This window comes from Protopterus annectens, chromosome 11.part0 (assembly GCF_019279795.1).
Source record: "Protopterus annectens isolate FY-2018-M chromosome 11.part0, PAN1.0, whole genome shotgun sequence".
NCBI lineage: Eukaryota > Metazoa > Chordata > Ceratodontiformes > Protopteridae > Protopterus > Protopterus annectens.
In genome coordinates, this window is record NC_056745.1 from 1,225,194,144 (window position 1) to 1,225,220,194 (window position 26,051).

Sequence of the window (26,051 nt, forward strand, 5' to 3'; positions counted from 1 at the left end):
TACTGCTAACCCCAAACAACTTCCTACTATACAAACCCAAAAGGCCAAAAGCTACTGCCAGTAATGCCCTAGCCTTATCTGGAGATATCCATCCTACCCCCGGCCCCTACCTCAATACAAACAACTCCTTCCCTCCACCCCCTTTTTCCCCTACTACAATTAACCCTTTCCCCCCTTCCTCTTCCTCTACTACTTTCTCTCTTAACACTCTTAAGTTCTTCACTATCAATGCCCAGAGCCTTAACAACAAAATCCACCTAGTACAAGCTTAGATTAATCACAACCAACCTGACATCTTAAACACGAAACCAACACAAGAACTGAAAGTAAAAATGTAGATACTGGTGCTGGCAATACAAAATATGGCACAGCTCGAACAGAGAAGATGTCTTTAATATAATGTAATCCACACAGTTAAAACCAATTCATCTGGTATCCACACAATAAAATTGAATTATCTGGTTAAGCGCTTTCATCTGTAATCAACAGATTTCTTCAGAACCATATAACATATAAAATCACCTCTTTAAATAAATATTTTGTCGCCAAAAGCTTGCGGATGTTGTTAGACTTAAAGAGACATAAAGAAACATACCAATATATAGAATAAATGAAATAAAAATACATAAAATACAATACATTTACATGTGCACAAAATAAATTATAATCTGCATATAGTATAAAAATAAAAATATGTACAAAAAAATATATATATATATATATATATATATATATATATAAATACGTATATAAATGTGATGAGTATATTTCCTAACTATCATGTATGATTATACTGTATGCTTATATGAATATTATGACTATCCCGTTAACTGCATCATTTACGTATATAAGTGTAAACTTATGCATTGTTTAGTTTTTAATAACATTTATATATGAATTTTGCAATATGGAATATTTATTATCCATTTAATGCAGTATATGGTTTATTATCTGTAAATTGAACTTTTTTTACAACCATCCGTATAGTTGAAATACTACACATAACTTAAACAAGAGCTTTGGCATTAAGTATTGCAGCATTAAATATCTATGCATTATGTATACGATATCATTAACTGTATGCATTGGCACATGTTGATGAACTGCATACTCAATAGTTATGTTTATCAAATTATCCCGTTAACTGCATTATTTACGTATATAAGTGTGAACTTATGCATTGTTTAGTTTTTAGTAACATCTATATATGAATTTTGTAATATGGAATATATTTTTATCCATTTAATGCAGCACATGGTTTATTACCTGTAAATTAATCTTTTTTACAATCATTCGTATAGTTGAAATACTACACATAATTTAAACAAGAGCTTTGGCATTAAGTATCGCAGCATTAAATATCTATGCAATATGTATACGATATCATTAACTGCGTGCATATGCACATGTTGATGAACTGCATACTCAATAGTTATGTTCATTAATTTACGCACATTCTAAGATATAAACATTCTGCAATGTAATATGTATATAACATAGTAGAAATTTTATGATTTGTAAATAGATTTCATTGTAACATATTATAGTTATTATACTACATATAATCTGAATAAGAGTTTTGACAGCAAATGTGGTAGCATCAATTGTGTTATGATGCGAAAATCTGATATAAAATAAGCATTTGCAAACTGTATTTGCATTATATAGAATATGAATGAAGCGCTCCGTTTTGTCATTTTGAATTTATTTTGATTGCGTTTATCTATGTTAGTTATAATTCATGAATGTGTTTTTAAAAAATTCATATCAGGAAATGACATCATCATAGCAGTAGCTATATAAGGATATTGTTTGTAAGGTAAAACTGTTTGGCCTGATGAAGACATAAGTTGAAAGCGCTTGCCGTGTGTATTAAATAAAGTACATATTTTTACCCGCCTTATGCTTGGCGATTGAGTTTGAACAGTACAAGCATTGTTTGGCGGGAATATCCATTTGAATCGGGAGTTGGTAACTGACACCGCTTATAACGCAAGAGAACTGCATTTACGAAAGTGGAATTTTGAGCTGAATAGCTGGGAGTGATACATTTGGATATACCGTTAAATACTGACAGTAATTCCTGTCGGTATTTTGTAATCTATTACGTGACTGATTTTTACCCGTGAATTATTTACAACTGAAGGTACTGTGTGTTTCAAGATAGCAAACTGTATTTTTTACAACCAGTGTTATTTACGTGGTCTGCCTGAGAGTCCGTTCCCAGTTTTTTTGTTATTAATATTTCCTAACTATACCTTTGCACACATATTATAATATGTGGATGTTAATAAATATGAAAGCACAAATAAATAGATACTGTACTACATCAAAGTGAGAAATGGCTTAATTCTTATACTTTCATTGATGTCAGGAAATTTTGTGGCATCTGTTAATATTTGCCATTTGCTCTCTTTCATAGGTAAAAATGCTTTCCAGTTCCCACCTTGTGCCAATGTATCCACTTGATCAATAACAGCAAACTTGAATTGATGTGTGTCATCTTTCATACACATGTGTTTATATAATGCATTATTTATGTCCTTCATCTTAATTTTGTAGAAATGCTCATATATACGTTTCCTTAACTGTCTCTCAGTTTTCCCTATATGAAATGCTGGGCAGGCATTACAGGTAGCAAGATATACTACCTGTTTGGTATTACAATTACCTGCCCTGCATCTAATATGTGTCGTATTAATATCCCCTAACTTGAAGTCTACTACTTCATTTATATATACATTGTTTGCAAGATCCACATTTTTTAGTACCACTGAATTTCTTTTTGGAATATGTGGTGTTTGCTGCTTTTTCCAATAACTTTTTAATATTTGGAGCAGTTTTGTATATAAACCTAGGACTCCTTCCCAATATTGACCCTATATCATCATTGACTGTGATCAAATTCCAATGCTGTTTAACTATGTCTCTAACATATTGCACATATGGGGTGTACATCAAGACACACACCCGATTATTAGAATCACATGCTAACAAATTGTTATTGTAAATTCCTGTGTCAGAATTTACAACCTTAAATGTCCTAGCTAATAAAGGTAGATATTTGATACCCCATTGTTTTTTCACATATTTAACTACATCATTTAACAGAACTATGGATGTGGATTACATTATATTAAAGACATCTTCTCTGTTCGAGCTGTGCCGTATTTTGTATTGCCAGCACCAGCATCTGCATTTTTACTTTCAGTTGTTCTTGTGTCAGTTTCGTGTTTTTGGTTGACCAGCTGGGATGGCAGGAAACAACGACGAGTCGCAAGCTTTATTGAGCAGGGAGGATTTTGATCAACTCCGTTCGGAGGTTACTTCATTGCAAGCAGAAGTTACAAGATTAATAGAGCTTGTGGGATGGAAACTTGCTTCTCCTAAGCAAGGAGCTGAACCAGACTGCAATTCTTCAATTAAATGTTTGTCCGTTCCCACGGGTGCTAATATAAGCACGCAAACTGCTATTCCTAATGGACAAGCGTGTGTTAGTGAAGGAGGTTTGCCAGCTACACAAGATTCCTTTGAGGCCAACAATAGGAATCTTAATGTCAGTTTGCTATCCGAAAAAGAATTTACTTTTGACTTCAGCTTGTTTCATGTTAGAAATGAAGCGGAACGAACGGGAGCTCGACCTAAAAGCAGGCTTCCTGTTAAAACCTATTCAGCAATCACGAAGGCACAACAGGATTATGTTAAAGGTACTGTTAATAGTAATCATGCTTCCAGTCCGTATACCAAACAGAATTATCACAAATTTAGCGGACATAAGATGAATGACGTTAATAGTGTTATTAACATTCATAATAAGGATTTTCTTGATCAATTTTTGAGAGATGAATATGATTTTAAAAACGTTGATGAACATAATGATGCTGCTAATGACGGGAGATGTCCCAGTTTATTAAATGAGTTTATTAAAGACATGATTAGTGTTTTGGGAAAGAAACTATTGTCTATTAAGAATATTAAAATTGATAATGCCTATTTAGTCAAATGTATTTCTATACAAATTGTTCCCAAAGGCTTAAGGTTTTTTAAATTGCCTTTGGGTGTAGAGTATAATATAGGTATTATAAATTGATTTAACAAATTGTTTGATAATTTTGGTTTTGATTATATGAAGTTATTAATCAAGCAGAATGATGAAAAATTGTCTGTCCTAGTAAGTAAGAGAAGTAGAAAAACTGAATCATAATATAGTTAATAATGCTTCATTTAGCCAGTGGAAAGATTTTTATGACAAACTATTTCATACAGCAGAACATAAAGCTAAGAGTATACATAACAGGAAGAGTAGGAAAATACAGCGTGATGTGGCACAATATTACGCTAATAGGGCATATATTTGGCCACAGGATAGACCTGTTTTTGATGGCGAAAGACATTATAGCTATAGGAATAGGACAGGACAAATGGATAAGGATACAAATTTTCAGGGGGGGCAGATTTTATCCTGCCCCAAAAAAGCCATACAATCAGTGGAACAAGAAGGAGCAATAAGCAGTTTGGTAACAGGTAATACAATTACGAATGTCCCTAGTGGGACTGTAACTGAAACATCTATATCTTTTAAGCCAATTAAGAATTTTTTTTGAAAAAGATGATAATAATTCTAAATATTCAGAAAGTGGAAAAAATGTTTTGTATTCTTTTAATGGATTTAACGTATTTAATTATACGGAATTGAATATTTCTGAGGAATTTTTTACATTATTTAGTAAAGGAATGAAGTTCATTCCAAAAGTCAGTTTTAATTTAGTGGATACAATCAAAGAAATACATTTTTTTGTAGAAGATTTAATTTAGCTATACAGTTTGAACATCAGGGGGACAATAAAACATTGGCAGTACATCAGGTTTTTAAAAAGAAAAGTTCATATATTCTAGTTTCTAATACACAAGTAACACATTTTGAAAAAATGGTGTGTCAAGATATTTATTGCTTAAATAAAAATATAAAGACAGGGTATGTATATAAAAATGTTTTCAATGATAATTTGACTACAAATGAACACGCTTGCCTTAACCAGTTTATTAATAATAATGAAATTAGACTGATGAAGCCAGACAAAGGGGGCGGTATTGTGGTATACAATGCATTTGATTATATGAGTGAAATACATAATATTTTATACCAATCAGGTAATTATGAAGTTGTTTCACTTAATGAAATTAATATAGGATACGAGAGAATAGATTTGACTCTGGAAGAATATCTGATTGACCATAGAATAACTAATGAGACTTATTCATTTTTGAAGGTAGAATATCCTACACTGGCTAATATTATAGGCATTTCTAAAGTACATAAAAGTTTAGGACACCCTCCATTTAGACCTATCATTTTTGGTTCTAGGTCTAAGACATACAATATGGGTGTGGCTATTGATAGATGGGCTAAATCTATTTATGAGAATATATCACATTTAACTAAGGATTCTTGGAATTTTTTAAGCAAACTTACGCCTAATATTTGGAATGCAGGACTCATTTTTATTACCATAGATGTGGTTGATTATTTTTGTAATAGTTTGAGAAAATGTTCAATATGAATTGGGATAAAATTTGTCTTATTTCTGACATGATGGGATTGGTTTTGGATCACAATTATATTCATTTTCAAGGGGAATTCTTTAGACAGTGTAAAGGAGTAACTATGGGGGATCATGTGCCCCGATTTTTGCCAATCTTGTCATGTTAGAATGGGAGACCGAATTTTTATTCAAAAGTACATTTTATTCCGATATTGTTTTTTATACCAGATATTTGGATGATTTATTCCCTTTATGGAAGGGTCCACATGAGAGAATACGTTTATTTATGGATTACATCAATGGTACTACAGATTTTTTTAAATTTACATATCATGTCAGTGATAAGGGTATAGCTTACTTGGATACATTTATTAGTCACTCTCAGGTGGAATTTGCATCTAGAATACACAGAAAGACTACCTTTTCTAACGATTATATTGAATTTAATAGTAATCATCCACCTTACATGTTTAAAAATGTTTTTAAAGGACAGTGCATAAGAGCTGCCCGTATGTCATCTACCAAAGAAGTTATGGAACAAGAACTTCAGCATATATTTAATATGTTCAGAAATAGGGGATACCCCTTAGTTCTGTTAAATGATGTAGTTAAATATGTGAAAAAACAATGGGGTATCAAATATCTACTTTTATTAAGTAGGACATTTAAAGTGGTAAATTCTGACACAGGAATTTACAATAACAATTTGTTAGCATGTGATTCTAATAATCGGGTGTGTGTCTTGATGTACACCCCATATGTGCAATATGTTAGAGACATAGTTAAACAGCATTGGAATTTGATCACAGTCAATGATGATATAAGGTCAATATTGGGAAGAAGTCCTAGGTTTGTATACAAAACTGCTCCAAATATTAAAGTTATTGGAAAAAGCCGCAAACACCACATATTCCAAAAAGAAATTCAGTTGTACTAAAAAATGTGGATCTTGCAAACAATGTAGATATATAAATAAAGTAGTAGACATCAAGTTAGAGGATATTAATAGGACACATATTAGATGCAGGGCAGGTAATTGTAATACCAAACAGGTAGTATATCTTGCTACCTGTAATGCCTGCCCAGCATTTTATATAGAGAAAACTGAGAGACAGTTAAGGAAACGTATATATGAGCATTTCTACAAAATTAAGATGAAGGACATAAATAATGCATTATATAAACACATGTGTATGAAAGATGACACACATCAATTCAAGTTTGGTGTTATTGATCAAGTGGCTATATTGGCACAAGGTGGGAATTGGAAAGCATTTTTAGCTATGAAAGAGAGCAAATGGCAAATATTGACAGATGCCACAAAATTTCCCGGCATCAATGAAAGTATAAGCATTAAGCCATTTCTCACTTTGATGTAGTACAGTAGCTATTTATTTGTGCTTTCATATTTATTAACATCCACATAATATAATATGTGTGCAAAGGTATAGTTAGGAAATATACTCATAACATTTATATACATATTTATATATATATATATTTTTCTACATATTTTTATTTTTATACTATATGCAGATTATAATTTATTTTGTGCACATGTAAATGAATTGTATTTTATGTATTTTTATTTCATTTATTCTATATATTGGTATGTTCATTTATGTATCTTTAAGTCTAACAACATCCGCAAGCTTTTGGCGCCAAAATATTTATTTAAAGAGGTGATTTTATATGTTATATGGTTCTGAAGAAGTCTGTTGATTACAGATGAAAGCGCTTAACCAGATAATTCGTTTTTATTGTGTGGATACCAGATGAATTGGTTTTAACTGTGTGGATTACATTATATTAAAGACATCTTCTCTGTTCAACCTGACGTCTTACTGAAACCTGGCTACAACCCCATATTACTGACTCTGAAATCTTACCTCCAGGTTTCCACATCCTCAGAAGTGACCGATTAAATAAAAAAGATGGAGGCTCTGCTCTAATCTACTCTAACCGTCTCTCTCTAATCCCTCTGCAAATCCCAACCCCACAATTCAAAAATTCTGAACTAACAGCAGGTCTCCTCAGATTGAATAAACGTAAGAATATCTGCATTATTTCCTTATATATCTCCCCAGGCAACAACATCTCTACCCATGAAAATATTCTTCACTGGGCCTCGACTGAAAAAAAATATGAAACCTACATTCTAGGTGACGTTAATATTGATTGGAATAAAATCAACACACCTTCCCCCTCACTATCCATTAACCTATACAACTTCACCCAAGTAATCCATTCAACAACTCGTCCTAACAAAATCCACCCTCCAGGATCCATCGTAGACTGGATTCTAGTTTCCCATCCAAACAAAATAATTCTCTCAGGCACCATCCCCGACACTTTCAGTGACCATCTCCCTGCCTTCACTCATCGGTCAGCTAACTCCACCCAATATCATCACCAGTACATTCAAACTCATAATCTTAGCAAGTTTAACCCCACAATTTTCACAAAGACTTTCAAACAAATTAACTGGCAAATCCTAAACACACTCCCCCTAGACAATGCTGTAGAACATTTTAACACTATCTTCCTAAATACTCTTAACTTCCTAGCTCCTCTAAGAAACAAACAAATCAAAACTAATTCTGCTCTTTGGCTGACAGAAGAACCTAAACAAATCATGCATCACAGAGACAAATCCTGGATGCTTTATCAGAAAAATAAACTGCCTTCTGCCTTGTTCCAATACACCCAACTTCGCAACCAAGTAAAAAAACTCATCACTTTAGACAAAAAAAAACCTACTATAATAAACTTCAGTCCAAAAATAATAAGAACCAAAACAATTCTGGAAATCAGTAAACTCCCCTCTCCACCCAGGGTCCAGGAATAATCCCTGCCCTGACCCTAGTTTAACTGACAAGGAGCTGAGCTCTCACTTCAATACTTTCTTCACAGAATCCATAGCTAAACTCAGCAAAACATTCCCAAACAATAATCCACCCAACTCCCTCTCCACAACACCCAACAACCTTACTAAATGTCACTTTAATTTCCAGTTCAAACCAGTTTCAACCAACTTCATAAAAAGGCTCTTATCTAAACTTAAACCATGCTCTAATGCCCCTGACAACATACCCTCCTCCTTCTTCAAATGTGCAGCTGAAGGTATTTCTCTCCCAATTAGCATCTTAATTAACAGATCCTTAAATGAGTCGTATGTACCCAAACTTTGGCGTTCAGCCTACATTCTACCTCTCCACAAAGGAGGTAAAAACACCACTATTTCTAATTTCCGCCCATCACTCTACTCTCTCCAATATCTAAAATTCTAGAAAAATGTGTCCACCACCACCTTTTGCCTTTCTTAATTCAGAAACACCTACTTACACCCACCCAACATGGCTTCCGCCCTGGCCACAGCACCATAACTGCCTTACTATCCTTCCTTGAAACAGTCAATCGAGCCTGAGACTCTGGACTTCTTGTATCCACAGTACTGCTAGATCTTTCTAAAGCCTTTGACACCATCTCCCATACACACCTACTCTTTCATCTCACCACCCTTAATCTCTCCCCTAATACTCTATCCTGGTTCTCCAGTTACCTATCAGACAGATCTTAAGCTGTCAGATGGAAGAACTCTACCTCTTCCTTCTTGCCTACACCTACTGGCGTTCCCCAGGGGTCCATCCTCGGACCCATGCTCTTCAACATCTTTATAAATAATCTTCACTCTGTCATCCCTGACACTACAGTCATCCAATACGCTGATGACTCTACCTTAGTTTGTGCCGCCTCTAACGTTCCTAAACTACTGACTAAAACAAAAATAGCCTTTTCCACTACAGAGAAATGGATGCACCAAAACCATCTCTCCCTCAACTCTAATAAATCTAAAATACTAATTTTCACCCCTACCAGGGTTTCCTCCTTTGACAAAAATACTTTCAAAGTCCTAAGCCAAACCAACACTGCTACAGAAGTGGTCCCTTCTGCAAAACTCCACAGCATTACCATAGACGAACACCTAAAATTCGATCTCCACATACAACAAAACATAAAGAAAACCCACCAAATGTTAAGTATGTTCAACAGGAATAACTAATTTCTTTCCTACTCCTCTAGGCACACCCTGGCAATTACATACCTTCTACCCTCGCTACTATATGGAGCCCTTCTTCTAACCAATCTGTCTACTTTCAATACCTCAAAACTTGAAAATTGCTATAATAAGATCTCTACATTCGCCACTAAATCTAAAACCTCAACTCACCACTGCCTTACCCTACAATCTCTAAATTGGCTAGAGCTCCCTAACCACCTAGAGTATCTCCAACTAACCACCGCTCACAAACTAATATTCTACCCAGATTCATGCCAAGCCTTAACAAACATCCTTCCACCATACACCCCAAACAGATCTCTGAGATCTGAACACCAAAACCTAATCTGCATCCACAAACCCAAACATCCCGGTGGACAGCTTCTACTCTCCTTCTCTCTAGGTAAAAAAATGGAACTCCCTCCATCCTTCTCTTAGGACTATACCCAACTCTGAATCCTTCAAGACCCAACTTTTCTTATACCTGTCATCCAAATGGAAATGCTCCTGCTTTCACCTGATATCAATTCTAGGGATCTCTCTCCACTGAGCTCTCCATACTCCTGCTCCTCTCTACCCTCAAGCTTAACCAGACTCAGCTGACATTCACTTGACTCCAAGTATGTAAATATTGTAAATATCTGTATTGCCACAAAAAAAAAAATCTGAATTTGCACTGTCTTATTATGCACATTTTATGTATTTGTATTTTCTGACTGTATGAATTTTACTCTTGTATTTTACCTTTAACATTATGTAACCTTTATTTCATTGTATTGCTTATGGAGCTTCTTTCCATGGGCCTCCACTGAAAATGGGCACTTCTTGGCCCAGTGGACTTCCCCGGTAATCAAACTGAAAATAAATAAATAAATAAATAAATAATGTTTAGGTATTTGATAACCTAAATGTTCGATCTGGTAATTTAAACCCCAAAGGAAAAGAGGAATAATGATTGCTAGAGTGATAGAAGGAAAAAAAAAATAATAATGTCAGAAATTGTGGTAGTAAGAGGTTATTGGCAGGGGAGGAGGATTACACTGGCATATATTTATATTCCACCTAAAACTGCTACTCTGTAGCTTAAGAGAGTAATGGGAGAAATAAACAGCTTTCAGCAGGGATTATTATTTATCAGTGGGGACTGAAACTTGATTTGCAATAATGAGGATGTATCAGGCGGGACCTGGAAGGGAAAATATAACAAAAGAGAGAAGACTTCTGTAGAAATACATGGAAATATTTGTTATGGAAGATGTGAATTCAGTAGTAGGAACTCGGACAGAACTTTCATATTATATTCTGGCAGGTGGCAGAGGGTTAAGACTGCGAGCTGTATTTCCTGTTATGCATGGTTTAATTCCTTCATCCTTTATTTACACACTGTGTGAACTTAAGAAAATCACTTGAGCTAGACCCTTCAGTGGTCCCCTGGACTATAAGCCTAGTAACTACCTATAAAATTATTCCCCAAAGTACAATAACTGGGTTAGACTGGATAGACATCATATATCACAGGAGCATGTATACTTAATTGATATTCTTGACATACATCCAATTACTATTTCTGGATCATTCACTTATTAAACTAAAATAAAGATGCAGAGTAATAAAGTAACAACAAGACACCGGCACTTTCCTACCTAACAGTTAAAAAGGCAGGAATTTAAAGAACATGTAGTGGAAATCATTTGAATTATTAAGAAAAAATAGAAATGTCTTCAGAAGCGTAGCTAGTGAGTGGGATAAAATGAAATGCAGTTTAAAAACAGGGTATACATAAAAAAGAAAGGGAAAAATATATAGGAAAAAGTAGTAGGGATTATTTTGAGGGACTGGCAAAGCTTAAAGTATTGCAGAATAAGGAGAACCTCACAGAAAAAGAAGGGGAACCACTTCTGAGTGTTAAAGGGAAAATAAAGGAATATTTGGATATTATGCATGAGTTTAGAAAGACTGCTGTTAAACAACTATTTTTTGATAGCAACTCCAGAGCACAAAAGCCTTTAGCACAGCAACTTAGGGAACAAAAATTAGAAAGGGCTATGACAACATATACCTACCAAAATAACAAAACAAGCAAAGGAAAATATGAAGGTGTTACTGATCAGTGCTTGGAGCCTAGACAATAACCTCCACACCCTACAAGTCCTTTTCACACTGCGGACACTGATATCTGTGTAGTGAATCAGACAAGATTTAAAATGGGGGACAGCATTCCAGTTGACCAGATCTATAATACCTTCCACATGTTTAGCCCAGCTATTGTGCAAGAGGGGAAAAATGTTGGACGTGCCTCAATCTTCATCCAGAAGAGACTCACATTGCTAGTAAACCAGCATGATGCACTTGAGTTTTTTTATGTTCAAATAACCATCAGAAAGGTCCCATACCATATATTAGCTAGCAACAGAACTTTGTCTATGATCCAAGAAAGCCACAACACCCATCTACATGAACTAGAATCACTCAGTATTAAACTCAAATACCATTTTCCTAGGTGATCTAGGTTATCCAAACTATAGAGTGGGAATCCTACACCACCAAGAGAGCACAAGCACAGAGATTCCTGGACTTTGTCAATACAAATGCACTGGAACAATTAGCTGGAGTACTTGCTAGGGAGATCAATATCTTGGCACTTGTCCCTATTATTATGGGGGGATCTTGCACCATCCAGTGTAGATCTTTATCAGTTGTTAGGAATAACCATAAAGCTGTCTCCTTCAAAATAAAATTGAAACCATAGATCCCTTCCAATCAAGATACCTTTAGAAATTTCTCTAGGCAAACTACCTTCTCCTAAGTAATACATTGGCAAGCTTCAAATCTCCATCAAACCCAGTTAACTCCACTGGATACCACCATACTACTTCAAAAAAGCAACAAATACTGCATTTAGTGGTCCTGACAATATTCCTGGATGTATCTTAAAAAGCATGATATAGCCACCACCCTAACAACACTGTTTAACTGCAGCTTTGATATAGGTTTTGTATGAAGCAAATGGAGAACAACTGCAATCATTCCCATTTATAAGGGAGGATCTTACACAAACCCAAGCAATTACAAATCCATAAGTCTGACCAGCCTCATATGTAAAACCATAGAAAGACTTGTTGGAACTAATCATTAAAGACATAGGGGGCCTCCAAACACTGGACCCATTTCAATTTGGATTTGTCTAGGACAGGGCATGCTTACTCTTCCTGGCAGACATTTTTGAAAAGGTCACTTAAGCGATGAATGAAGGCAAAATGTTACATACCACATACCATGACCTGGCCAAAACCTTTGACACAATTCCTCACTCAGGCATAGTAGAAAAGCTAAATAAAATGAGAATAAACCCCTGTGTCACCCACTGGATTGACATTTGGCTCACAGATGGGATGCAGGAAATGAAAAAGGGGAGGTTACCTCCATAGAGAGTGACCAGTGGAGTCCCTCAGGTTTCTGTGTTGTGACATCTATTGTTTGGCGTCTGCTTCTCTGAAGTAAAAGCCAATACCAAAGGGTTCTGGATGACTGCAAGATAGGAGAAGTCATTGAGTCTCCATATGACTTAGCAACCCTGCAAGAAGGTTTGCCTCAAAGAAATAATCGGTATCAAAGTCACGAAGTGAAACTAAATCCTGCAAAAAAAATGCATTATTGTAACCTTTGGGAAGTCATCTACACTGGGGAACTACCACATTCACAGTACACCCCAAAGAATTGACTTATTTGTTTGGGAATTGGGAACTTACATGAACAGTCACATTTTGACTAACATGTAGTTCATTGTCATCAGAAAGTCCTTCTACATTGCACAGCTTATAAACAATGACATCCCTAGACCTAGGCGCAATCCCTTTGTTTATAAGCTGTGCAATATAGAAGGACTTTCTGATGACAATGAACTACTTTTTGACTAACTAAGTTCATTGTCATCAGAAAGTCCTTCTATATTGCACAGCTTATAAACAAAGGGATTGTGCCTAGAGCTAAGGATGTCATTGTCCCCTTTTATAAGCCTTCATTAGGCCAATGATTGAGTAAAATGCCCCATTTTAGTATGTATGTCCAGATGCATACATCCACGGAGGTACTTTACTAAAAGGATACAAAGCCTAAAGTATATGTCCTACACACTGCCCAAATTAAAGTCCTGTCTCTATACTTGGTATCTTACAAACTGCTAAGAGGTGACCTGTGTCTGCCATACAAGACATTCTCTGAACGAATATTGATGGATTTACTGCACTTATGAAAGGAAATAGTATCAGAAATACTCAGTCTAGGGACCTATACCTCTTCTGCAACATAAACAGAATGGTTTGGAGGGACAGGTATATCTCAAATAGGATGCCACTGCTCTGGAACAGTCTTCCTATCTACATAAAACAAAGCTCATCCCTGTCCATATTTAAGTGGAATTTGGATTTATGACTGGGAATCAGAAGATTTACTCCAGGACTACCTCCTGAACTATTAATGGTAATAATGCTTTATTCCATGCATGGCTCTTCTCAAATTATTATGGCATGATTTCAATTATTTTCACTAGGGGTAATATATAATTATCAAGCATAGAATGAGTAAGGCAAATCTAACACCAAATGGGAGAGGTTATTTCAAACAGCAAAAGGGAAATTGGCTAGGCTTAAAATGCTCCAAAAGGGCAGCTAAACTAGTACTTACATATGAACCTATAAAAAAATAACCTAGATCCATAGGGATATTAGAGATATTTTGTAAATTTTATGAAAATATGTATAAAGCAGGGGAATGTGGAAACCAAGAAAAGGTACAACTGGAAAGACTTATGGAAGATGCAATTATGTCAAGGTCAATGGAATATGAGGATCAACAATTAATAATTAAGACAGGAACAGATGACATAAAATGATGATGTATAACTAATCAAAAGGAGAGTCTCCAGGAACAGAGGGTGTTTCTTTGGAAGTTGGGAGGGAAGTGATATGTCAGGAAGATTTTGTTTTCAATATTTTAAAAGGGGGGAGAGGTACCAGCATCTTGGAAGAAAGCTGTGGTGCCTGTACTACCCAAAAAAGGTAAATACCCTTCAGACCCAGCATCATATAGACCAATTTAAATTTTAAACCATGATTATAAAGTGTTTATGTCTGTACTAGTTACGAAAATGGCAATGATGTTGCCAGAATTAATAGATATGGATCAATGTGGTTTTGTGAAGGGGAGGCCAACATTTTAACAATATTAATAGAACAATGATGATAATCCAGAGGGAAGCAGATTGTAAGAAAATTCTGCTATTATTGATGGGTCTTGATGCAGAGAAAGCATTTAATATAGTTAGCTGGGATTTTCTGACTAGGGAAATGATAGCATTTGCATTCCCTGATAAAATAATACTCCTCTTCAACAGGTTGTGTTTGAACAAAGGAACTAAGTAGGGACATCTGCTGGGCGTAAAGACTCTGTGTTTCTAAAATATAGACAAGCAGTCCACTTAATGCTGTGCTGATGAGGTCATAAGAAGGCCAAAACATGCATGTCCACAGCTAGTGGGGTTTGGTTTTATTGGCCTGAATCTATCCACAAAGATTTAAAAGAAAAAGTAAAACATCATGGACATTCAGAAGCCATATAGCAGAAACACTTGATTTCCTTAATGGGTCATTTGCATATATTCCACGGGCCTCTATTATAGTAGGTCTAAGGAATCGGTTCTAGGACGGAAGATCGACACGCAAAAGACCGACACCGACTTCACCGACGCGAAAACACCGACACAGAAATAACCGACAGTACAAACCACGGACATTTCACAGGTAAGGGGTTAAAATTCGCTAATCAAGCCTACCATGTTCAGGTAAGGTGGCAGTGTTATGCATGTGTGAAATTTAAACCCCTTACCTGAACATGGTAGGCTTGATTAGCGAATTTTAACCCCTTACCTGTGAAATGTCCGTGGTTTGTACTGTCGGTTATTTCTGTGTCGGTGTTTTCGCGTCCGTGAAGTCGGTGTCGGTCTTTTGCGTGTCGATCTTCCGTCCTAGAACCAAGGAATCACACAGTGAAAACTCTATTCACTTTATATTTAGAGTCATTAGCAAAGAAAACAAGGGAGTCACAAATTCAAGGATATAAATAGTATGTTACTCAAGAAGAGTCAACTTTATTTGCAGATGATATTATTTTGTACCTGAAAAGTCAATAAAAGTACATGTTAGTGTCATGGAACATTTTGAGAAAGGTTCAACTTTTTGTGGTTATAAAATTAATGAAGATCAAACAAAGGCTAAAGCAGTAAAATATGTATCCACACATGAATTGGTTCAGTGATACCCATACTTATGGGGACATAATAAAGTATTTAATAAAACCTACAAGAAAACCTAGCCAAGCTAGAGTTTTCACTGTGTGATACCTTAAACCTCCTGTAATAGAAGCCCATGGTATATATGCAAATAACCCCTTAAGGACATCAAGTGTTTCTGCTATATGGCATCTAAGTTAAATAGCCCAAACAGAGATTAAAGCAACAATAAAAGAAAAAAACGCTGCTCCTAGGCCACTTTAATTAGATAGTGTAAGCACTTTCGTTCCACAATGAACAAGGAACATCATTAAATGTTAACAATGCACTGCATCACTTGCTTTATGTTAAAAAATGGCACCAAAAAAGTTCAGTCCATTTAAAGAGCCATATAATAATAAAATACCTATATCTATAAGAAAGATTTTTTTTTAATTCTTGTTTGTGCATATACAATCAGTACAAACATTAAAACACATAAGAAACATAAATAAATTTTACATCATAATACATCAGCCTTAAACTTTAAAATAGGTTTAATAGATATGTGCTTATTAAGACCTGGAGGAACGGTACAAATGACCTGTTAAGGACATAGTGTTTCTGCTATATGGCTTCTGAATGTCCATGATGTTTTACTTTTTCTTTGTGGATACATTCAGGACAATAAAGCCAAACCCTGCTAGCTGTGGACATGCACATTTTGGCCTTCTTATGACCTTGTCAGCACAGCATAAGTGGACTGTTTGTCTATACTTTAGAAACACAGGGCCTTTATGCCATAACGTATATATATATATATATATATATATATATATATATATATATATATATATATATATATATGTGGATTGAAATGGCATCTGTTATGGCAGCTAAGGATATGTGGGAAGAAACTAAACAAAAGATAATACAACTGGAAACTGGAATCACTTAATTATGGATGTAAACAGTGAGATACAAGCAATGACATTTTTTACTCAATTAAGTTGTATACACAGGTCAGACATATTTTTATCAACCAGAGGAGAAGTTGTTGATGATAATTAATAAAGAGTTTAAGGAATTTGTTTGGGAGGGGAAGAGGGAAAGAGTTAAGTCAGATATGGTTATCTTCTCCGTACAAGATGGATTAGCATCACCTGATTTGAAGGAATAGTTAGGAGCTACTCAGTTAAAACGCATATATATGTATATATATATATATATATATATATATATATATATATATATATATGTGTGTGTGTGTGTGTGTGTGTGTGTCTGTAGAGAAAGAGAGAGCGAGCACAAGTTGAAAGTTGTAAATCAAAGTAGAAAGGGTTGATGAAATTCAAGAAATAAGGAGAGTAGGATTTGGGATACAGATCTTTCAGAAAAATAATAACAACCACACTAAGTATTCTGTTCATAAAGTAGCAGAAAGTGTTTTGGGAACTATGCCAACATAGAAATGGAGAAAGGAGATTTTACCCATAGGGATAACTGCAAGTAGGGGTATAGAAAATAGTTAAGGGTAGACTAGAATTTACTGGAGAAAATTTGCAAAGGAACAAAGGTATTGGGAACAAATAACTAGACAGAGAAAGGACACAGAGTGGGAAGAGGCCGAAAAGAAGTTTAGACTGCAGAATAGAGATTGCCTTCATTACCAGGAATTGATATCAGAGTACAGACAAAGAGAAAGTAAAAGGGATGTGCTATGTGAAAGACCAGCTCTGACTGAGGTTTTTATTGAGTCTACAATAGAAGCTGTATTTAAAAAGGGATAATTACTAGGACATATAAAACACTGCATGATAACTATAAGAATCAATCAGAGGAGGTTAGAAAAGCCTGGGAAAAGAGACCAGAAAAACAATTTACAAGAGAACAATTTTGAGGACATATGTATGAATCCCAAGTATGCAATAAAGCCTAGAATGTTTAAGATTTATTCCTGTAAGTGTTTACGCAGTATTTTATATCCCAATCAGACTTCAGAGAGTTTTTCTCAAGTAGAGAGCAAATGCTAGAGATGTGATGGGAAAGATAAAGGTAACTTGGAACATGTTTTTTTGGGTGTGCAAGAAGTTGCCTGATTTTTTAAATTCCCTGTAGAGTACTTTGTCAGAAATGTTAGGGAAGCAAATAGGTTTTACTAAGGAAATTATTCTTTTCAACTGTGACACAAAATCTGAATTGCCTGGGCATAGTAAGAACTTACTGTTTTTAATGCAGCCTACTACTTTTACTGCAGCTGGCTACCACAAAAGCATTTACTAAAAAGGAAATCAAAATCTAAACAACTATTATTGAAGAACTGAATATTGTAAAGGTGATTAAAGAAAAGAAGTCAGGATCTTTAGAAAAAGGAAGGAGCAAATTATGCACTTATAACTGGACTTTGTGATACTAATATTTGCAGAATTGTGTTGCAGGGGGGTGAAATTTAAAGGAAAGCAGTAAATGAACAATATATGTAATGTACTGAATAACAACTGTTAAAAAGAAAACACATACACTGTATGAAAATAATGACAATGTCACTCTCGTTTGTTTCTTTGTTTTGTTTTTTTAATGTATGAGTACCCATGATATTATTTAAATTTTGATTTCATAAGGACATTAAAAAAAAAGGCAAAGTAAATAATTTTGCATTATGCAGCAGTGAAGCCCTACTAACTTTTCCATTAGGGTAGATGGAAGCTGTATCACTAGTAATCTTGAACCAAGGCAGCAGAAGAGTTGTCTTTGCCATAGTGCTGCCTTGACCAGGAATGTCAAGTATTCTATGATTAGGCCTCATATACTATCTACTTTTTACTGACTCTCCCCATCAGCTTCTGAGTAATAGATCTGTAGGAGACTAACGTGAGTTAGTTTTCACATCATAGTGGGATCTCCTCTAAAGCTTTTGATTTGTGGGGGTATTTTATTGACATTACCTACCAGTGACTCTATAGGATGAGATTGTCCACAGTTAACATGAAGGTGAGTGTGGTGGTATATAATGGAATGAGCCTTCAAGATGGTCTCAAGGAGGTGGTAGAGTGATCAAGGAGGTCATGGCTGGAGTTTAATAAGAGTAAAATGACCCCATGATTGTGTAGATGTAACAGAGATGGATGACCTATAATTACACAAAGGGTAGGATGTGCCACACCAGGTAGTGTGTGAGGAGAGTGGCCAGAGGCAGCTGAATGCTTGTGTGCTCTCCTAGGAACATTAACTCAGTGGAGTCTGAGATATACCTCCTGTTATAGAAAGTACATGTGAGGGCTTGTTTAGAGTAATTTAAGTCTTCACTTTTGGAAGCTGCAACTGGAGTGACACAGATAATAAAAATATGGAGTCTCAATCACAGTAGACGACAGGCTATAGACTTCTTTGATCTGTAGAGAATGGACTGTACAAAACAATAATGGCAAATAAACCAACCAACACCACCAAAGGCAAAACCAGGAAGAACAAGTCCAATGGAAGACAAAAACAAGCAGGATGCCGGTAAATGTTCACTAAATTTTAATAAATCCAGCAGTACAAGCACATGCAAGTAAAGGAAGCTCAAAAACAGATAAGCAAAAGCTGGATGAAAGTGCTTCCTTTACTGGAGTGTGCTTGTACTGCTGGATTTATTAAAATTTAGTGAATATTTACCTGCATCCTGCTCATTTTTGCCTTCCATTGAATAAGGGCAAATAAGACTGTGCAGAGAAAGGTGAAGGAGATTAGTTTTGGGTTAAAATGGTTGCAGGAAGGGCTGTGGGTGTATAATGAAAATTTGTCAAGTGTTGAAAAGACAACTAAATACGTTTTAAAATATCAAGGGACAACATTTTTTACAACCCAGAGGCAGGAAGTACTGATCTAGCAGAGCAAAGTTATAACCAGTACTGTCCTGACCACCACCACCCCCCGACCACCTCCATGGTCAGGCACCCAGATGGGATTGCTGGTTGATGGACTTTGCATTATTGCCCTTGGAAAACTAACTTTGCCAATAGGACTGATCAGTCTTGAGGGCACAACTTGTTGATTTATCTGGTGGCGCTTGGAAGTTTAATTTATCTGTAATGACACTCTAAATAATGCATGTCTTATTAGCAAACAGTATTTCACTGGTGATTAATTCAAAATGTGTTTTATGCCTAGAATTTAAAAACATATTTAAAAGGGGTCAGTTTTGCACTTTGAAAGTTTGGCTTTTTATACCTGTGCAAGCAACACCAGAGTTGTGTGGCAACCTACACATTTTAAATGATGGTTATGACCATAGGTGTATTAGTTAATATGAGAAGAGATTACCTTCTTAAATGCTGACCTTAACCCCAGTCTTTTATAATATGCTGCTGATGAGTCCTAGTCATAGTATATTAATTATTATTAATAATCAAGTATTAATCAATCAAATACTTGATTAAGTATCAAAACACTGACATTATACTTTCACCTATGAATGTGTATATTTTTATGAGTGGATATGAGAAGAGAAATTAGTACTTTTCAAAAATGGGCATTGATCATGTACTACAGTAAGACACTATGGGTTGTGTCATAGTGAAAGCAATTAAAATGGGGATAAGCAATTATTGGAAGAGATAGAAAGGCAAGGCTCATGAATTTATGGACAGGATTGAATGAAAGGCTTTCTTAATACTTCTGGATTTACTGATTGTAAATTCATATCCTAAAGTACTGTCTCTCAATAGGGAAAGCCAGAAAAGGAGAGAAGGGCAGATGGATTCCAAGGAGCCACTAACTGATACTAATTAAAAGACAGTAATTGACCAGTGTATCAGCAAAGGCCTCACTAGCATGTAAAATCACAGTGATCAGACTCAGATTGTGGCTAAATCTGGTAAAACAAAAATATGAGAATGCTGTTCAGTGGGCAAGTATCTAAGCCGCACCATCCACAACACCAGAAAAGATGGCACAAACCTGCAGGAATACTGCAAGGTAAATGAAATGGCATCAATTGAAGAGTGCAATGCCTCTCTAATGAGAAAGAATATGCTGACTTAATCAGAAGAGTCATTACCCAAAGTCCAGCAAGTCTCAGAAGCAGCTGCTGATAAACCTAAACAACAGTGACAGAAGAAGGACCAGTCTTAGTTCCAGTGTATGTTTAACGTCTGTGTTTCCTTAAGGAAACTCCAGAGAGAGTAATGATTAGGAGAACATTAACGACCGTGACAGAAGAAGGACCAGTCTTAGTTCCAGTGTATGTGTAATGTCTGTGTTTCCTTGAGGAAACTCCAGAGAGAGTAATGATTAGGAGAACATTAAAGACCATGACAGAAGAAGGACCAACCTTAGTTCCAGTGTATGTGTAACGTCTGTGTTTTCTTGAGGAAACTCCAGAGAGAGTAATGATTAGGAGAACATTAACAAACTTCAGAAGTCACTAGGCAGGTAGAAGAGCTGTATGTCTGTGCTGAGAATTTTATTTCTCCTGTGTGATGGATTTGCTTTATTTTTTGTGTCATTGACTGAGTCAGAGACACTGGGCATACAGCCTTTATTCAGTGAAAACCTAATTTGATATTTAGGCATACAAAGACACTGGAAAACTCCCCTGCTGTGGCTGTTTAACAGTGCTCTGCAAAGTTCTGGTAAAGCATCGGCCTGTGCATGGTGGCCACTAGTCTTAACAAAAGTTGCACTCGTTATTGTTCTGTGTTGAGGGATCTGTCTACAACAGGTGCAAATGTTCTACAGTGAATGATAAAGGGGAAGGACATTCAAAATAGAAAGAGAAACCACCAAAAATAACTTCAAAACAAAACAAAAAAGGAATTGTTACATAAATGGTTGGTCATTAAAGTAACAGATTCCATGATGGGTTCATGTATGCAAGCCATCATAGGAAAAACAATGTGACGTGGGTGAACAGAACTGCTGATATACAAAATGTAATCAGCTGATGGCAAGTTTTACTTTGGAGAAGATACCCCTTGGGCATCAGCTAGAAAACTGCCCAAAAAGTTCCTGTTTTTGTAGCATTACATACTACAAAAACCTTCCTTCAAGTTAAGATTCTTCAGATTACTGAAGTAAACATTAGCAGGTCTAAAAGAATCTTAACGTTGTTACATAATGATTTTAACAGATTTAATATCTGTTGTTTAGAGGTTAAAGTCATTATACAACTAGTTGAAAAATGACAGTTTCAGAATTTTATTTCTGTGAAAACTGTAAATGTTTTTGCAAAATAGGACTTTTGCAAACACCATTTTTCTGAATTTTGACTTAATAATGACTTATTTCTAGAGTCAATAAAACAAACAACTTTCAAAATAATGAGTGGAATATGAAGACCAGTGGACTTGACAAGCAGGAAAAAGACGTCCACGAACATGAAATGCATTTGTGCTTGTCTGCAGACCCATTTCTGTCACTCTAAATGCTAGTACATACTATGACACCCCACCACTGGACCTGTAATCAAGGACCCTTAATCCTCACCACTGGCAACAGTGGGGTAATTCACTGAGAGGATGGCAGGTACACACACAGTATTTCCAGATGTAGCTCTCTCTGCATCAAATGCAATTTCTCTTAAGAGCACATAGAGACCACAGTCAGTCTGGGGCTGGTTTCTCACTCTTCATCCAGATCCCCAATAAGACTCCCCACTGGCACAGCTATAGAGTTGAGATCTCAGCTGAGTGACCAAGCCAAGACCCCCCAGCACCCTCTCTGTCCAAGCAGTGCTTCATGTCCCTGCCCAAGTAGCTGACACACACACTTTGGGGTTTGATTTACACACACACACACACACACACACACACACACACACACACACACACACACACACACACACATGCACCTGGAAAAGGCTGGCACAGGTTTAGTAACTGTGCCCCATTCTGCCCAGACTATAAGGTAGTTATTACTCTCACCAGTCACTCCTTATAAGCTACTTTAAGGCCCTTAACAAATGGTGTCCAATCTTACTGTGTAACATTAATGTCAACACAAATGGTAGTTTGACCAAGAGCAAGGCTATTAGTAGTGGCCCACAGAGTGTCACCAAATAAATATGCAAGTACTCTCAAAATGTAAATATCTCTGCACAGATCACCCACAATGAAAGGTTACAATATATTTAATAATAAATAATAAAAGAACAAGACAATACTAAATATATATTCACAATGACATCAGAGTTCAAAATCATGGGAAATATTTAAAACAACATTGAAGGATAGTCTCAAATAAAGAAAACTATCTAAACTAAGCTTCACTATATTCCTGACTGAATGTAAGAGAATTACTATAACCTAACTTAGTAATAGAGTAAGGCAGATGTTGTGGTGCATGGTTCTTGTCAGGTCCAAGACCGAATACAGAATGCTCTGTCTCACTAACAGACTTCTCAAATTAATATCTAAAATATTAATGCGGGGATAGCTTGCAGAATGATATTATTTCTGGTCATCTGACTTCTAGTTCCCAGGCCAAAACCCCTATTGCTAGAAGCTGTCTTTTTCACAAATCTTTGCCAGATTCTGGAAGTCATAAAACAATTGAATTCCTTCATGCTTCAAAAGCAGCAATTTGTTCATGCCAAGGACAATACAGAAAGCTTCCTAGCACAGACTCTGTGTCTCTAGCTGCATTGAAAGCATAAGGGGTAGCCTCTTTATGGCAGCCTATAAAGTAATTGGGTCTATATTACTAGAACGAATGCTTAAATGTTCAAATCTGTAAAGGTTGACCTTTACAGATCGAACACTTAAACGTTCGAAAAAGTATATTAAAAAACAAACAAACATGTAGAAAGGGTTTCGGCAGGGGGGGCAAGCCCCCCTGCACCCCACTCCCCGCTACTTAAATATACCAACTCTGAGATCGTACTTCAGTGAACTACAGTGCGGAAATGGGAAATTTCTCATTCCCTACACTGTAGCGTGACCTTGGAGTTGGTATATTAAAGTAGGGGGGTGTGAGGAGGTGTATTTTCTTTTTTTAATTTTTGTAAAATTTCAATCGCTTAACTGTTCGATCTCTAAAGGTCGACCTTTAGAGATTCGAACATTTAAGCGGTCGAGCATCTAATATAGACCCAAGTAATTTGGTTACAGATATTTTTCTAAAGTTTACTAGACTGAGGTTAACCTCCTGTATTCCAGTTTCCACTGTTAAAAAAAATATATACATTTAAACAGTTACAATAGTGCATGTACATTTCTGTTCTCTTCCAGTATGGTACACTGTGGTTACATTTTAAACAGCACTTTGCAAATACCTTTTCAACACACATACATCTGTATAAGCAGTTTGACATACACATGATATACAGTTCTAATACATTTGTAACACAAGCATCTTGTATAAATCATTCCAATATTCACCAATAGCATATGATTATTTACAAAATTCCAGCTAGCTGTCCTGGCAGTATCTCCTTCTGTGTAACCACACACACACACACACACACACACACACACACACACACTCTGGTCAGACCCATTTCTGTTATTATAAATGATGTTTATATATATATATATATATATATATATATATATATATATATATATATATATATATATATACTTTGCTCAGTTCCATAAGTAATCACACAGTGGTCCATATGTCTGTCTTAGGTCGAGTGCAAAGTAGCGTAAGCATTCAAAGGTGCCTGTGATGAGAATAAAAGGAATGACATATGCAGAAAGTCTATCTTTATCACCAAGGTAAATTCAAAAGGTCTTTTTTGGTCTTTTTATACATTTATATACAGATGAAAATATTTTATTTTATTCATTTTGCTAAATGGGTTAATCCCAGGAGGCAATGTATACCTCTAAGGTAAGACTCAAGAGACTCAAAAGAAAAACTTTACAGTATTAATCAAGGGACAATTTATCAAAATAGCAAATCAGTGTAATATTTATATATGTTGGATGTGGAGGAAAACCACAGTACCAAGACAAAAGATACGAGTCATTAACAATAAGGATGGGTAGCCCCAATTAAAGAGAAGGACAGGATGAGGGCTACAGACATGAATTAACAATAAGTGCAATGTTCATCAAATCAACAGAAACAATTTAACAGGGAAAACAAAACGGAGAAAGAGAGACAGATATATAGGCAGACAGAGAGACAGACAGAGTGCCAGAGAGAAACAGATAGATAGATAGATAGATAGATAGATAGATAGATAGATAGATAGACCAATTGCAGTAGAGATAGACAAAGATGTAGCTAGACAGATAGATAGATAGAGAGGTAAGTGGATAGAGAGAAAGAGAAATGAAGAAGAAATGCAGAATGACTAACAGCTAGCTACAGAGATGGAGTAAAAAACTTCATCTGTTGGCAGGTAGGTAGATGATATAGATTGAAAAAGGGACAAAACAACAGGGAAAAGGAGTAATATGTATGAATAAAGTGTTGCATACAAATTATGCATACCTTGTGCAATGTGTATATTTAACAAACTGTAATTTGAAGATAAAGTGGACATTAGAAATTCTTACCTGCAGACATGGTTCGCGACATTCCTCTGGGGAGCGGGACATGTGGTTTCTCTACTATGGAAGAGGCAGCCAAAGATGCTGGCATTCCCTGACGTTCAAGCAATGACTGAAACAGAAATTATAGCAAACAATAACGAAAAATCAATGACAATAGACAGGATAGTGCAAGAGATATCTGAATTTACAGTGTAGATGTCTTCTAGTAACATTTAATGTCATATTTAGCACTTATGTACCACTCACTGTTGCTAAAACAATTTTAGTATGACAGCCATTTTAAAATAAATGCACTGATAGGATAAAGTAATGTATGCATCTTGTTGTGTACAGTAATTATTTATTCTTACAGGTATTTTCAAGCATATTTATCATTTAATAGAAAATACTCCTTTTCATAGTATGAATATGGAGTACTCATTGTTTGCTGTGATTCCAGTGATAAATAACACATGTACCACTCGACCATGGGGAGGACATGCAGACCACACAGAAGGTGCTCCAATCGATTCTCGGCTGGAGTGCCTTCTGTGAGGAGTCTGCATGTCCTCCCCGCTGTCAAGTGGCGATTGAAAGACATGCGTAAATGGAAGTCCCGTCATTGAAGGTTGGGTGTCGAGCTGGACCTCGGCACCGTATAAATCTACTGCCAATCATTAGCGGAGCGGAGTTCCGCTGTGGCGACTCCTAACTGG

The 26,051-nt window shown here is 35.8% G+C and overlaps 1 protein-coding gene across 5 annotated transcripts in view; it reads right to left on the reverse strand.

Annotated features, from left to right (window-relative positions):
* The window catches only part of SHANK3 (SH3 and multiple ankyrin repeat domains 3), a 7,266,504-nt gene that overhangs the window by 207,677 nt on the left and 7,032,776 nt on the right, over positions 1-26,051 (reverse strand). For all 5 annotated transcript variants that reach the window (XM_044088609.1, XM_044088608.1, XM_044088610.1 and 2 more), the window contains one exon: positions 25,360-25,465. In XM_044088609.1, coding sequence (XP_043944544.1) covers positions 25,360-25,465 — 106 coding nt within the window. The remainder of the gene's footprint in view (positions 1-25,359; positions 25,466-26,051) is intronic.